The sequence below is a fragment of the Gigantopelta aegis genome, chromosome 4 (genome assembly GCF_016097555.1).
Source record: "Gigantopelta aegis isolate Gae_Host chromosome 4, Gae_host_genome, whole genome shotgun sequence".
Classification (NCBI taxonomy): Eukaryota; Metazoa; Mollusca; class Gastropoda; order Neomphalida; family Peltospiridae; genus Gigantopelta; species Gigantopelta aegis.
The window spans coordinates 12,039,798-12,057,168 of record NC_054702.1 but is presented as its reverse complement, the minus strand read 5'-3'; the positions used below and the strand labels follow the sequence as shown (position 1 = coordinate 12,057,168).

Here is a 17,371-nt window from a genome sequence, read left to right as displayed (position 1 = left end):
CCAGTTGACAGTCACAGTCACTGTTGGAATAGTAACATCCATATCTTGCCTTTTTACTTCATAAAAGCGAGATAAAAAGACATGTATGTTGGTCTTTTTTTAGGTTGTATTATAGTTGATATATATGAAGGACATTTTATTCAAGTGACACACATCTGGAAGCCTATTAAATACACAGATCAACTGAGCTTATTTTAATCAGTTTCAAAATTACCAAAATATATATGTAATGTAACATTTGGCCATCATTCCCTATTTTTGTAAACCTAAGATTACTCCTTTAAAATTACCTAACGATTTACACCCTTTGACACTTCTTTTATTGTCATTGTTATCATCACTGCGTTTCTAGGTGTTTTTTTGGTTTTGTTTCCTTAGTATTAATAAATAATTCACGAGAAATATCATTTGTAATATTAGATAATGTAAAAGTTAAAGTCTGTTTTGTTTAACACCACTAGAGCACCTTGATTTAATAATCATTGGCTAATGAATGTAAAAAATGTAGTCTAAGAGAGGAAACCTGCTACATTTTCCATTAGTAGCAAGGGATCTTTTATATGCACCATCCCACAGACAGGGTAGCACATACTACAGCAATGGTTGGAATGAGAAATAGATCAATGGGCTCACCAACAAGGACTGATCCAAGACCAACCATGTATCATTTGAGTATAGTAAAGTGACTTCCTGTATCTAAGTTATGAATAAAATATTAATTATATACCAAAAGTAGAGGACCTTCAAAATCTAAAGGCAAATCCTGCATCCATCCCCAGATGTTATATGTTTTGCAGGTACAATATAACCCCAAAAATAAGACTGTTAAATTTGTTCAATATCACATGAGGCATTCAGAACCTGTGCAAATCAAGTAAAATCCAATTTGTAGTAAGAGCTTACCATTTCCAGAAAGACAGCCAGAGTATTAGTATTTGACATCAATAAGTGAGCAAAATGAACAACATGTGAAGTAGAAGGACACAAATAAACATAACTGAATCCTCCATTCTAAATTCTTAAATAACAAGCATTCAGAGAGTACTGCTACAGCAATCATTCCTACTCGAGCTCTCGAACCATGCGGTTGTGTTCTGAGAAAGTGACGATTGCTCTCCTCTCCTCCCCACAAGGGCAACAATCAACGAACTTGGCCACTTGGTCAAGTACAGAGTCCAGCACAATGGGAACACGGTCACTGTCACCCTTATATACAGTCACAATAGGCTGCGTCTATCCCAGAGTAGGCGGAGACGGCGACCCAAGGCAGCACAGGGGGAACCAAACCCGACAGGCTCAACTGCCAGGGATGGACCCTCCTGTTTCCAAGAAACTGAGGAAACCGGCAGGAGCGACTCAGGGAGGGACCAAAGGCGGCAGCTAAACTGCCGGGGGTGAACCCTTCTGCTTCATCACCCCATCGACTTAAGTGCGGCTCATGTCAGGAGCGGCAAAGGGGGCCCAAAGCTGTCAGCTACTCTGACAGTGGTGGTTCTTTCTAAACCAGCACCAGCGCCGATGGAGACTGGACATGTGATTACTAAGGAACCACCTGCCAGTCCGCCAGCATCTCCACCAGTTGTTGTTGTACTGGCAGCTGACACACTGCAGGAAGCCAAGAAGAGGAAGGTTTCGGAAAAGGACCCGCCAATTTACAAGATCTCTCCTTGGATGATCGTGTGTGATAAGCTGCCAGGAAGGTACTGGAACTTTATCCAGGGAGACTTCACAGATCCCTCCGTGATGGCTGGCCCATGCAAGGAATCTTCCTGATGACCAACATCATCAGGTCAAGGACGATACCAGATCCAAGCAGTAGTTGAAACCCTCATATTTTACCTGACAGCAGAGGAACAGGCTGTATCGAAAGGTGATCCTGAAACCAGACATGGATAGTGCAACTATACACACATTTTCAAGCTGGTCCTACATGAGGATTACTGAGAGATCGTCCTGGGTTGTTACGTCAACTTGGTTGACTTCTTCCCAAAGTACAAGATCAATCAGCCCATCACAATGCCATGAGTTCCACCGCCAAACTCTCCAAGAACCTTTGCCTCCAGGTAAGGGCTTAGTTGGATTTTAAAACATTTTGGCTGCAGTTCAAAATTTTATGTTTATTTTTTTATAAATAGTATGAGGCACTTTATTTTGGCCGCCCATCTAGATTGCTCAAATCACCTTAAAACCTTTTTGGCCAAGCACTCAAATTTTATTTTTTGGACTTAAGTTCTAAAAAAAACTATAAGTGGGACAAACGTACGGACAGACAGACAGACAGACAGTCAAAACGGAGATGAAACCTAATATCTCCTCTGGTTGGTATAATTCGGAATTTGTCCGAATGAATGTGGAACATGGTAAAATGATATAAAATGTATCAATAAATGTTTACTTCGCCTATTTTTATCTGGGAAGGGAGAAGTCACTTCTACTTTTTCAATTCTAGATTAGGGCCTGACAGGAGATCTACATATACAAAACTAGTAATTAAAAAGTATTATATACATGCTCCATTCTGCTGGCTCTAGAAAGTTTGAGTAGCTGTAACCATGTTGCCTGTGACTAGAATAGGAATATCCTTCAGTTTTCTTCTTCATTTTCTCTTTTGCACTTTCAAGCCCAAGAATGCCCCACCACTTGTCGTTTTGATGTTCACATGATTCTGTTATTTTGAAAGGTTCAGAATGTCCACCAAGAAAATGAAGCAGTGGAAGAGAATACAACCAAGATGAGTCATTCTGTGTGTCATCTGAATGTTGCTCAATTAATTCCCGCAGTGCTTTTAATATATACCTAAAAAGACAAAAAGGAAGTGTCCTAATCAAGTTGTAGTGAATGAAAATGTTGAAATGAGAAGGCTTTTCTATTAACAAGTCAAAAACAAAATGAAATTTACTTTTACAATTGTAGGAACAATATATAACATGTGGAGGCACAATCCTTAGTGGAGGACACAAGTAAGATTTAAATCTTTGTTGAGATAGAGTAGGACAAAAGAAATGTTCATGTTCGTCAAGTGGGGGTGACTGAGCCCCTCAATGCCCCAATTTAATACACATGATTGTAATTAATTATGCAGTGACCTTTACATCAACACAAAACATTGTCAATACATGTACATAGTCGAACTTCATTATCTGTGCTGAAGCTCAAAATATTAGGCGTTCGATTCAAAATACACAATAGTTTTTAGTGAAAATTACACAACCAAACAATTTCATGACCTCTAAATATCCTTGGCCCTTGAGGTTAGAGACTTCAAAGGTAGAAAAAAGAAAACGTGACTGTAGTTTTGTTTATCAGTTTATAGGTACCAGTCCAGAAATTTGATGCCTAAGAATTAAGCTACTATCTTTCCGACTTTGAGCTAATGTAATGTAAAAACACTTCACCAACTTCTCTATTCTTAACAACTACCGGTAATAAGCAATACACTTTATAGTAATTGGTCAATTATAATTATCAGAAATACTAGGACTGGAATGAAGAAAATTGATCGCAACCTATAGATAAGTTATGTAAAAAGAGAAGACCATATAACCTATAGGTTACAATAAGTTAACTTAAAACTCATTGTATGGTTATTGCTTAAATGAAGTTATCAAATTTGTCGACTGTTGTCAAACAGAGTAAATTGTGGATATTTGTTTCAGTTCTAGTCAACACTACAGAAAAAGAATAAAGATTTTAAAAAGTGATTCCCAAATGTCGGATGGGTTTTCACAGGAATTATTAATTTTTATTTTTTTTATTTTTTTTTAAATGGGTAAAAATTCTAAGAAACAATTTAATAGAATTATGACTAATATTTTCTTTTAAATAAATATATTTAGGCCTATAATTATTATATTTTTACTCAGCATAAATGGATCCACATTCTCAGTATTGTCAATCACTGTATGTGACATAACAACTGTTCATGTCTTACGTCAAGCCCTTAAATAAGCATGCAGAATACTGATGCATGAATGAAGATAACTACAGTGTGCACTGGCTGTATTACATGACTAGCTGAGCAAGTCTGTATATTCTCAAACACACACACACACACACACACACACACTAGCTCACTCACTCACAAAAAAAACAAAACAAAAAACAACAAAAAAACCCCACATACATGTACCAATTTATATCTACCTATAGATAATTATATACAAATTATATACAGATGAGCATTTTTGAATGCATATATATAATTATGCTCAGTTTGATTTTGCATGATATACATGTAGAGCTAAAACATGAAATTCTTTTATTTGGCATTTAAATGTAGTTTTAGAATTTGACAGGTGTCAAATGTACATGTATAGTACCTGGATACTGTGTGAGTTGGTACGAAAATACATCAAGCTAAATTAAAGCTCAGAACTAGATTTTATTTTCACCTTGTCTGGCCACAGCAGTCTAACCTTGCCATGTATTCTCAACTTACTTTTCTTTATTTGGGAAGTTCTTTTTCATACGGTCATAATTTGGACAGGACATTCTCTCCGCATCTGCTTGCAGTAATAATGCTTTGAAAAAAGTAGAAATGTATTGCAAATAGCTCCACTTTTCAATCTTGTTGTATTTCCAGATCATTAGCATGAACACTGCCACAGACAATGCATGGTCAGATATTTCATTCTTTCCTGCACTTTCAACACACACTGAAAGCTCCTGAAAGAGAGGCTTCATGATTTCTCCAAAGCTCTGAAAATAGTAAGTAATCATAGATTAAAACAAACTAATTTTAATTTCAGTCATCCCCAATCATTAAATAATTACTTTTTTGCTTCAAATTCAATTTGTACCTCTTGACCTTTAATGACCTCTGGTGATCCCTAACACTTTCAAAACTGGAATATGATACAGCACATCATCCTACATGAAATAATCATGGTGGTTGCTTTGACTCTCTCTGGTAGAACAATATCCTATTTGAAACTCCCTTTTTTAATCGAAAACTCAACTCAGAAAATTAATGTTAAAGGGAGAGTAAACTCAAACAAGAGCCTTATGTGTTGGAAAGATGCATACCTGGACCATCAACACAGTTTAACAAATGAAAAATGCGTACTTTTAGAGTTACATGTAATAAAAAAACATGATTATTCCTGCTAACTGGGCAGCCATTTAACTGAACGAAATGGGGTTATAGTATTTTTCTCTGTTAAATAATCCAAAGGAAAAATATACACTATTAGGCCTATTGGTATGCAACATTGGAGCAAAAACGACCACCCATAATACCCAAGTGATAATTTTCTTTTCTTTTGGACTACGTAATTGGTCAGTTCTGTGATTTTAGATGGGAAAGTCTACTTAATCAATAGTTTTACAGAACTTTTTACAGTAATAAATCATGTCCATTACCATTTTAGGGGCGACAGGTTATTACACAATAATGGTATGTATTTTTGTGTCTAGACAGCGGTAATTAATTGGCTCGTCTGGTTACCTATCAAATACACACTTGCCAATTAGGAATCACTGGTCACCACCCCCACCCCGACCTACAAAGCCTGATAGACGCAAGCCCACCAAGCTGAGATCGCCATCCAGGGAGTTGAACATCGCGATGTTGAAAACCATGGCTAGCCCTGTTTCTCTTCCATGGAAAACAATTCCGGCGAAGTCACCGCCCCCACGAATGACGACACCTGTAGAGTTGGAGGCCCTGCCCAGTGACCAGCCCGACATGGCACATTCATAACCACTGCAACCCAACCCGAAAGACCAGGGGTGTACACTTTTTCCGCCCCCCCAAGCTCAAACCTAGGTATAGACACGTCATCAAGATGGACATCCACAACAACCACAATCTTTTCTGCAGTCACAAACTTCTCTTTCCACCAGTTGCCAAGTGGAGAGGGAGAGTTCTCACTCCACCCGACTGCCACCAGAGGTGGAGTGGGAATAGTTTGTGTTACCGAGTGGGGGTTAGGGGACTTACAACCAGGAATGCTTATTGCCGGAAATGGACAATGCTACTCAGCACAGAGCACTCAAGCTACTCATAGGCCAGGACTACCCCAACGTCACTGGAGCACTAACTGCTACATGTTTCCAGTGAACCCTTCCACAGCTGGTCTTCCGCCACTTCCTGGGATCGCCTTAACGCCAACATTTTAAGAACCTTTTCCTCCAGGTAAGGGCTTAGTCAGACTTTAAACTTTTTAAACCACAGTTCAAAATAGTCCAACGCAATTTATTCTGACAGCCCATCTAAATTGCTTAAATCACCTTCAAATTTTAATTCTGGAAAAAAATTTCCCCAGACTTGAGTAGAATGTGTCAGCCTATCCCTTTTCGGCTTTAGGTCTTTGACCTTACTATTAAATTGTTTATTCCAAATTCCACCCACCTCCAACTTAACTCCACCCCACCCACCTCTTGTCCCAGACTTAGTCACTGGCGACATCAGAGACTAAGCCGGTGATGGGCGTTTTCGAAACCCTAGTGGTATATGAGCATGTACCTACTGGTACAGGCAACTAACAGAATAGACCAATTAACTAAGAAAACACTATGTGTATCAGTTCAGTACTTATTTTAATGCATGGTACGATTATTTCGACTTGTTGTGTAGCCACTTTGACAATGGTGGTTTATTTTGTAATGAAAAATAATATATACTTATTGCTGGTTTACTGGGATGGATATTATTACAGAACATTGCAATGCATGCCTATTTTATCATCCCGCAAAAACCAGGTAGATTTGTTTCTCTAGTTCTAAGACTCATTCCTGATGTTGCGCGTTAAGTATTACGTAACCACCAGCTTGTCAGAGGGCATATTAACTGGAATGGAACAAAATGGCTGCACCCATTATATATAATAGCTGTCACATTTAACAGTTTTATAAATTAAATATAATAATATACTTGTTGGTATTAAGCAATAATGTGCAATATATATCTTTGAATATGCATACCTGTCCAAAGGCCTTGCACAAGCATGCCTTTAAAGTTGAGATTTTGTATTGAATACTATGCAAATCTAAATTTTAAAGCAATTGTTTAGCTAATTCAATGTGGTATTTGTATTTACAAGTAATCCCACATAAACGATAGGGCTATGAAGATATTTATGAAGAAAATTAAAATTAAATTTTTTCTTCAAATTTGTACCCCCTTGATTTTTAATGACCTCTGGTGACACACACACACACACACACACACACACACACACACACACACACACACACACACACACTTGACCTCCACTGGAATATGATGCAGCACATCATCCTACATGGAATAACTCTCTCTGGTAAAACAAAATCCTTTTCTAAGCCACTTTTTTTAATTCTGCCTCTAGACTATGTACCATATAGAGGCAATATTCAGGATATGAAATATCAGTGTGCTCTGGAAAGTGTACATACTTTGACTGAACCCATGCTATGGGACGATTCGGGGGAAATAATTACTATATAGGATTAAACTTCGCCTTGTTAAGCGTGTGAACGAAATTCACTTTGCCTTTGATTTTGCAGAGTTAAAATCATTATATCATCAATAATATGGTCACCATAAAACAGACCGCAACAATGTGTTTTCCAAACAACCCAAGTCAAATTTTAACAAGTAAATATTATCACAGAAAAAGATATCTAAATAGGTTTTTTTAAATATCATTAGGCACCTTATGAACACTTTATTTAACAGTAAAGTAATAGTTTTTAACAAAACATGATCAGGTGAACAATTTGAACAAGTAATGAAAAGACGATCATGTGATTAACATAGCCTGGGATCTCGGTCAACATTTTTTCATGCAACACCAGACCTTGCCTTTTAAGGTGCACGAATGCGATCGCACTCGAACAGCGCACGTAATTTCAATCTGGTGAGTGTTACACTTAAAATAATGTATATTGATACTCTGACTATGCATGCACACACTACATATACTGTCACTATTTACCTTATGTAGCTGATAGAAAGACCCGTTTTAAAATACTTTTTTTTTTTTTTTAAATGTGATGAGAACGGTAGCGTCCATGCAAGCTTTTAATATATGACTGGTATTTATATTTGCTACACAAATCAGAAAACAATTGTTTAATAGACATCTTCGAAGTTGTACCAATCCGATCAAAACTCGTTTGCCTATTTAATTTATTATTAATTACAAACAGTCCACTTTTGTAAGGTAACAGATCACAACGTCTGATACGGCCAACTCATTTATATTGTTGATATAGTTACACAAAAAAAATGGAATTGAATTAAATAGTGGCTTCTGAGCCTACACAAATGAACTCGTTACGGAAATCAGCGAAGTTCGTAAAATGGTCTCGAATAGTTCATATCTGTTAGCTTAAAAAGCTTACGTGAGGTCCTGAATATGGCAAGTGTGTAACTTTCTACTTTATTTAAAAAAGAAATGAAATTTTTACGAAGACATTTCAAAAGTAGACAGAATAATAAAAAAGAAAGGAAAGAAATGATAATAAGGTATGTAGGAATAGGCCTAGCTAGGTCTCGTTTACAAAAGAAAAGTTGGGTTGTTGTTGTGGGGTTTTTTTGGGGGGTGGGTTTACATCTTTTTTTCTTTCTTTTTTTTTAAATCAAATAAAACTTCATTTAAATATTTGTATTTCAGCCACAGGTTGTTATTTATATAATGTATATATGAAGAAAATATAGTAACAGTAATCAATAATCATAGCTGACTATTTCATTTTTGTTTCAATACGTTTATTACAAAGTCACAGACCATGTGACTGGAACATGATTTGATTCGCAATAGTTTGTGACATAACATATTGACCAATCAGAGCTATCAGGGTCAGATTATTTTTACTCTTGGAACTCTGGCTGCTTGTCTACATGATGGTGTCTAAAATTGTGGGGGTTTTTAGATTATCTTTATTATGGCAACCCACATTTGGAATAAAATCCTTTGTAATGACAGATTTTGTTGGAGTTTGTATATGTTTTTTTATCAACAACATTGGTACTGTTCTACATCAATAACATAACACTGACTTGACACAGATGTCACAGCCCTTCATCACTAGTAGTGGTAGGTCAAATGACGTAACAAAATGTTGAGGGAGGGAGACTGGTTGCTAATTGTTGAATAAAAAATGCCATGTGAATGTCAATGCCCCGACCAACACTATCAATTGAACTAATTGTAGGCCTACGTTTAACGAGTTATTAAAAAATAAAAATAATATGAGGGATCTAATTCAGTCGGTAGTGCACACCTAAGATGCATGGGTCATAGTTCCACGTACCTCCTCAGAACCAGTGGGAACCAGTGGGAACTATCCTAATCATGTTCGTTGCACATAATAATGAAATTCAAGACAAGTTTATACCTACACATGGTTGGATGCATGTTCACCAAACCATCTAACACTGAAAAGGTATGTATAATTGTGTGCATCACATTATCTGAATAGTACATATTGTAATTAAAAAAACAAATAGTCTTTATCAGTGCATGTCATAATTATATTTTTAGCACTGCTCTGAAATGTTTTAATAACTCCATTCCTGAAAGGGACTACAATATAGACTACACTAATGAACCAAACAACATAAAATTAGAACACGTTATTGGTTTATTGGTTCATTTTTGCAACATATGTGTCTACATTTACATGTACCATTTACTTCATAAATTAATAATGCTTGGTTTTCACTCGCTTTTGCATTTTGATGAGTGCGATTTTTCACTCGCCTAAGCGTTTTGAGTTGTGCAATTTTTCACTCGTCAATGTTTTTCAAAAGGCAAGGACTGCAACACACAGACACAATCATAAAGTTGAAAACCAGTTATTGGCAAATCCTGAATATATCCTTGTATTACTTGCGAACAAAGTGATCGAAACAATGTTATGACTATGATGCACTTCCTATCCTTTCCCACAGGGCTTCTAGATTATGGTAGCCCCACTCCCATGGCTAGTGATATTCAATGTTGGGCTAGTAAATAACTATTACTGCCATGCCTGATGGCTAGTGAAAAAAATTGGTCAAATGTTGCAGTTAAGTCTATTTTGTAAATATAAATATCCTGCCCCCACCCCAAGACCCCAATGTTAGTGCTTTTAATCTCTATCTCCCTCTTTAGGTGACATATCTGATTATTACTATTATTTAGTAAAATTGTATTAACTTAAAGTAAAGTAGGGCTAGTGAATTTTTAATTGTGGCTAATAAATAATTTAAATAACTGATATGCCCATAGCTAGTGGATTTTATAAAAATTCTAGAAGGCCTGCTTTCCCATGGAAAGTACTTGGTACTATTATTTTTTTTAAACCTGATTTGTAACAAATAAAATGTATCATTAAATGTACTGGGTAATTAAAAAGCAGAGAAATAAATAACTGAAATAATATTAATAATTAAATTATTTAATTACATGAAACCTTGTAACTTTTTTGTGTGAAGTTGATAAACTTTTAAACATGTAATTCTGCTCATCACCAACTTGAAAAATTTTTCACGTTTAAGATAGCATGCATAAAAAAATACTCGATATTCATATATCATTTATTATTAAATCAAGGCCTCGTTATGGCTTTCATAAAGTGTTATGGTAGACAACTATAGAATCTACTTCCTGATGTACAACAGACAATTATAGATACTTTTACATGCTAGTCACTGTGTACATATATATATAAAAACCCAGATGTAGGTGCCATCAGGCTCCTAGATAGAAAAGTTAACATGAAACACTCACAGCCTTTTGAAAATGGGTGGTACCCTTAACAAGGTCAACAAACTGTATCTTGAAGACTAGTAAAGTTAGAAGTGTACTATTTTAGTTCAGAGGCTTTCTCATAGACTATTGGAAGTTACCAATTTTCACTGAAATCTTAGTTCCAAGTAAATTATAAACTGTTAATTAATCCGTAATAAATATTTATATACTTTAAGATTATTGTTCCATGTTTTTAGTTTTAATTTAGCATTATGAAACATTAGTGTTGCACATGTCCTCATTTTATGCTTATACTTATACATTTCCTGCTTGACAGTATTTTTTAAAGTATTTTATTGTAAAATCCAATTTCTGTGATGGTCCTTAGACCAATAACATAAAAATTAACACAAAGACAAAGATATCTGTGACTAAACACTTACTTCATAAAAGAAATTGTAATCAACAGATCCTGAATGTAAGTCTATCATCTGAATCTTCAAAGAGTTCATGACATTGTATATAGCACGCAACAATTCTTCAGCATGGACTTGACTATTGTCCTCCTTTAAAGACTGGATTATTTCATTAGCAGATGGAAGAAAATGTGCTGCAGCTTTCCTTGTGTCACTTTTCACTTTTTCATTGAAATCCTTGAACAAACTTTTTACTGCTTCTTTAGCTTTGTTCCATAAACTTGTGCTTGATTTAGGATAAACAAAGCCATCATACTGGTGCCAAACATCTGAAACATTTTTTCAACAAATTAACAATTTAAAAGAAAACAACATTCAACAAGCATCCTGAGAGTATTGCTAAAGTAATACATGTCCCCTATTGACCCAACATATTTCTTTATCTAAGTTCAAGGGTCATAACTCTGTGAAAAATGGGTAAATCACTCTTACTGTACATGATAAAGCTATATACAAAATTCCATCTCTGTATCTTTGCTCTTTGCAAAACAAAAGTTTAAGGGCCAAAACTCTGTGAATAAATGGGTAAATGAAGGTCAAACTTGATCTGTAACAGAACATGGTAAAGCTAAATATATAATTTCAGCTCAATATCTTGAGTCCAAATAAAGTCTGAAAATAAATTTTTATATCTCCTAAGTTCAAAGGTCACAACTCTGTCAATAATAGGGATAAAGTTATACACAAAATTTTGACTCAGTATCTCAAGGCATTGTGAAAAAAACATCTGGAAAACTATGTCAGACAGACGGATGGACAGACAGACTGACATATGGTTGGATGGACAGACAGACAGACACACATTTATACCATTGTTCTCACTGTATTGTATGTGTATCTAAAATAAAACTCAGCTGGAAAAAAACTTAGGAGATGTAGTTTCAGTTTAATAAGATTTTATGGAGAACGAAGGAAGGAAATGTTTTACTTAATGATGCACTCAACACATTTTATTTATGGTTGTATGGCATCAGACATATGGTTAAGGACCACACAGATATTGATGGAGGAAACCCACTGTCGCCACTTTTCGATTAGCAGCAAGGGATCTTTTATATGCACCATTCCAGACAGGATAGCACATACCATGAAGTACTGTTCTTGACTTTCTTGATATGTTGTAACCTCCTGATAACCTGAATGATTTATTTTGAACCCTGTAAACTATCTAATAACCTTTACATATATGAAGACTATTCAGTTATAATATTTCTGGAAGTAAAAATATTTTTTTATAAAATGGTTTATTTTGCCCTTTTGTGCCCCACCACTCAGGCAGCCCCTGGGGGCCAGAATAACCAAATTCACACATTTATTTTTCTTGGCAGTTATGGAAGAAAAGAAGAAGACTTTTTAAAATTGGTTTAGTTTTTATGCCTACCACTCGGGTCTCTAGCTGAGGGGCTTTCAGATAAAAACAATTTTTTTCCATGCATCAAGGAAGCTTTCCACCAAATTTAGTTGGAAATGCTCTATTTGGAAATTACAGTTTAAATGCATTTCTCTCTATACATGTAAGTATAGTAAACTTCACCCCCTCCCCAGGAGAAACTAGAGACCTGACATTAATGACATTCACAAACTAAACTATCTATTGACATTTATATACATGTACATGTATATTAGCCCTTCATGTTTAAAAATACCTTATTAGCTCCAGGCGAGCAATTAATAAATCGTTAAAATTCCATGTCAATTATATTTTAAAAAGATTATAATTTATCTACGCCTTTTACCCAGTAACTACAGGGCTGATCATGGTGTTTCTAGGTGTCGGCCCGGGAAGTAGAACATCCTATTTTGGGTAGTACCAGTAAGCCGAATAATAAATGTCTCTAGAAGTAGAAGGGTCTAACTGATTTGCATGTTCTTCATTGCTGTATGAGCCGTGTTTTCTTTTACAACGAAACGAGGAAGCATATTTACATAGGATTACAAACATTGGTTGCCTGTACGCCTGTAAATGGAATTTGTTTTTGTTTGTTTGTTTGTTGTGTTATTTGGGGTGTATTTTTCAGGATTATCAATTATATAAAGATATTAAATGGAAATGCTAAAAATAGAAACATCAGTCCAGTCACTAGTGATTTGTGTGCATATGTCCATTAATCAAAGCAAGGTTGGCACTGTGAAGTACTGTGGCCCATGTCATGCAATTTTATATGTAGATGGGTTTTGTTTAGAAAAAAGTATTGGTTTACCATTAAAACTTAGCAGTTTGTATCATAAAAATTAGCTTAATACGGAGAAATGTCAATCATGTTGTTTTGAGATTCAGAAACACATATCAAGAAAGTATGGTTAAGTTTGGTGACCTCGGATGGTACCAAATGGTCAAATTTGGGGTCTCAGCTTAGAAAGGAAGGAAGGAAATGTTTTATTTAATGACGCACTCAACACATTTTATTTACGGTTATATGGCGCCAGATATATGGTTAAGGATCACACGGATATTGATGGAGAAAACTGACTGTCGCCACTTCATGGGCTACTCTTATCGATTAGCAGCAAGGGATCTTTTATATGCACCATCCCATAGACAGAATAGTACATACACACACATTTAAATTATTATATTTATTATTAATATCCACAATGTAACCAGCCTACTGTGATATAGTATCGTCGTTACCTTTTGACTGCACACACCGACACACACGTAATGGGGCAATTAACTAGTGCCGGGAAGTAGATATTCGTAACTGGTAAATACCTAGTTATCCCACTACATAGAATGCATTTTAGGACCATTTATACAAGTTTATCTACTTCCTGGGCCATAACCGTTTCCACCCCTCGATCCCCACCACACCCACTACACTGTTATCGGTAGAAAGTATGAGTTTGACCAAAGATGTCAGTCATTCAGGTTAGGTTAGGTCAAGAGTTTTTATGTGCATGTTCAGAGCAAGATGCTGTACAAAAAGTCTGTCATGGGCACAAGTGTTGACATATGCCAACTCTTCTATCCATGACAGAAAACAAGGGGTTGGGGTAGGGAGAACGTGGGATCGTCCACACTGGCTGGCGCAAAGGAGCACATGCAGGCAGCCCGACCGGGGTCGGTAGTGAACAAGGTGTAGTGAGCAAGGTCATTGAAGACTCATGAAATGTTGAATTGATGTCCTCTGATTGGCTGGAACAACTGATTTCGCTGTGACACAAGTGGGATTCCTGGTATTCTCTAAAGATAAAATGGCCATGAAACTCATTTTATAGTGTACTCTATCTGTGTCTCTCTGAGTAAATGTAGATTTTTTTTTTCTGAATGTTTATTTTATCATTATTAAAGAACATCATCAATGCATCGAATGCAGACACCATACATTTGCATCTATGTCAGTGTAAACTGAGTGTGAAAATAGTGTAAATAAGTGCCTTGTTATTTTCAAACACTGGTTTATTTTCATTTTCGAACATTGCATGGATCGAAGTGTTAAAAACAAACTAGAGAAATCAACACACAAATAAATACAATATGTGTATTTTGCACCAGTAAGTTTCTTGCATTTCTCTACATAACTATAATAAATTTCACTCCTCTCCTCCCTGGGGACAAATGGGGGGACCCAACATTAATGACATTATAGATAGGGTCAACTCAAACAAGAGCCTTATGTGTTGGAAAGATGCATACCCGGACCATCAACACATACTGACACTTTAGCAAATGAAAAACGCATAATTTTAGAGTAAATAAAAAAACACAATTATTCCTGCTAACTGGGGGCAGCCATTTTGTTTCGTTTTTGTGACATCTGGTGGGATAGCTTGGGGCGAAGTGATGTCAGCTCCTGACCATCTCCTGTATGTACAGTGTAAACAAAAGCAGTAATTTTCGACAAGGCGCTTCTCTTTGATCAACCTGACTTGTAAAACAGCATAAATGATGTAATAATATAATAAACTATTTAACTAAATATATTTCAAGTTGCATTAACGAAACAAAATGGGGTTATAGTATTTTTCTCTGTTAAATAATCCAAAGGAAAAATGTACACTATTAGGCCTATTGATATGCTACGTTGGAGCAAAAACGACAACCCATGATACCCAAGTGATAATTTTCTTTTCTTTGGGACTACGTAATTGGTCAGTTCTGTGGTTTTAGATGGAAAAGTCTACTTAATCAATAGTTTTACAGAACTATTTACAGTAATAAACCATGCCCATTACCATTTTAGGGGCGACAGGTATGTACAATACCGGTATGTATTTTTGTGTCTAGACAGCGTCAATTAATTGGCTCGTCTGGTTACCAATCAAATACACACCTGCCAATCAGGAATCACAGGTAGAAGCAACTAACAGCATAGACCAATTAACTAAGAAAACACTTTGCGTATCATTTCAGTACATAGGTTAATGCATCGTACGTACAAAATTATTTGAAGACACAATCCAGTCTGAGCTTGTTACAAATATTAAGACGACCAGAAACACATTGAATATACAGACACTGATATTCTAAGCAAAAAAATATATTTAATATGTAAGTTTAATCATAGAAATATTTTATTTTTCGGACATTAAACCAACTAATGACCTTTACCTTTTAGAGTAAACTTAAGCCCATGACTCTCAATTTTCAATAGTTGACACCTGAAAAATTGACCCATAAGTCACCGATCCCCAGACTGAATTTCCCATTGACAGCCTTGCAAGCTGTAATCAGTTAGTGAACTCGCTTTTAGCTATTGGTAAAGGGGCCCTAGTAAAGCATGTTTTGGAGAAGGGCTCGCCTGGGTTTAAATGAATACACTTTTCGTCTTGGGTATAATCTTGGAAATACTCTCTGAACAGTTCTCTAAAGTAGTTTAAACAATATACCCTACCCAATGCCCAGTATAAATGAACCTCAGTTGACCTAGTATAGTATCAGGGTTCCATCTAGCATCTGCAAAATGGGAGTCATCATGACTCACAGGGTTTTATTTTGGGAGTCATGCATTCAAAAATGGGAGTCATCTATGATATATATTTCTTAAATCACATAATTAACTGAATAACTGAATAACTGTCTCGTTTATATTACATGCATACATTATATCCACTATTCTATCTGTATAATACATATACATGCATATCCATTGTTTTTCTTCTTGTAAACCGGCCTCGGTGGCATCGTGGCAGGCCATCGGTCTACAGGCTGGTAGGTACTGGGTTCGGATCCCAGTCGAGGCATGGGATTTTTAATCGAGATACCAACCCCAAACCCTGAGTGAGTGCTCCGCAAGGCTCAATGGGTAGGTGTAAACCACTTGCACTGACCAGTGATCCATAACTGGTTCAACAAAGGCCATGGTTTGTGCTATCCTGCAATAGCCGATGATAAGATAAAAAATCAATGTGCTCTAGCGGTGTCGTTAAATAAAACAAACTTTACTTTTTCTTCTTGTAAATAATTTAGTGGGGGGGTTTCTGTCTTTTTATGTAGTCCGAAGGGACGTAGAAAGTATGGTTCTTTCTACGTCCGACTATTGTTATATATCCTCTGTATAGCTGGTATTCAAAACTTGTGGCACCCTGTTTCAACTGTTTCTCAACCGAAATAGTGTAATAAATGGACATCCAAACCAAAAATGTATAACTTGCCATTCTCACTGAATCCCGACTGAAGTACTTGCATCATTATTAACAAAATAAATCTTTCAACGACAACATAAAACATTTGCCTTCCATTTTAAATTTGCTAAATAGAGGGAAGCAACTCGCCCTTCACATTAATAAAAGTATTGACTTACTATGCGCCCTGCACTATCTTTTAATGCACCCTTTGGCTTTTAGTCACCCAATGCTGCATCCTAACCTGTTTTGTAACATAGCTGCATCTGCGCAATAATTATGACTAACTCCTATTATGAGATTTGCTCAACCATCTACATGATATTATACATTTCCGTAAACAGACCGCACATTCGACATTGTCGCGATGATATAAATTTAGACAGGAACTGGCACACTACATCAGTAACATTGTTTTTAACACTTATGTTACGTAACGTATTGACACGTTTGGGAACCAGTTAAACCGCTAGCCTATATTTGTTCTGAAACTTTGTAGTTGTTAGGTTTTTAGGTGTTTACAAATATTTTTTTAATGTTAAAGCGATTGATAGCGGGAAAAAAATACACACAAAAAACTCGCAGCTGATATTGGTATAAAGACCGCGTATTCGACATTGTTGCAATGATCTAAACTTAGAGAAAGGGACTGGTATACTACATTAGTCA

General features: G+C 36.0%; 1 protein-coding gene across 1 annotated transcript in view; it reads right to left on the bottom strand.

Annotated features, from left to right (window-relative positions):
• Positions 1 to 17,371, bottom strand: part of LOC121369675 (E3 ubiquitin-protein ligase rnf213-alpha-like) — a 73,517-nt gene that overhangs the window by 36,249 nt on the left and 19,897 nt on the right. Inside the window, exons 6-8 of the mRNA XM_041494726.1 lie at positions 11,105 to 11,406; positions 4,439 to 4,698; positions 2,509 to 2,796 (exon numbers count right to left, since the gene is read on the bottom strand). Coding sequence (XP_041350660.1) covers positions 2,509 to 2,796; positions 4,439 to 4,698; positions 11,105 to 11,406 — 850 coding nt within the window. The remainder of the gene's footprint in view (positions 1 to 2,508; positions 2,797 to 4,438; positions 4,699 to 11,104; positions 11,407 to 17,371) is intronic.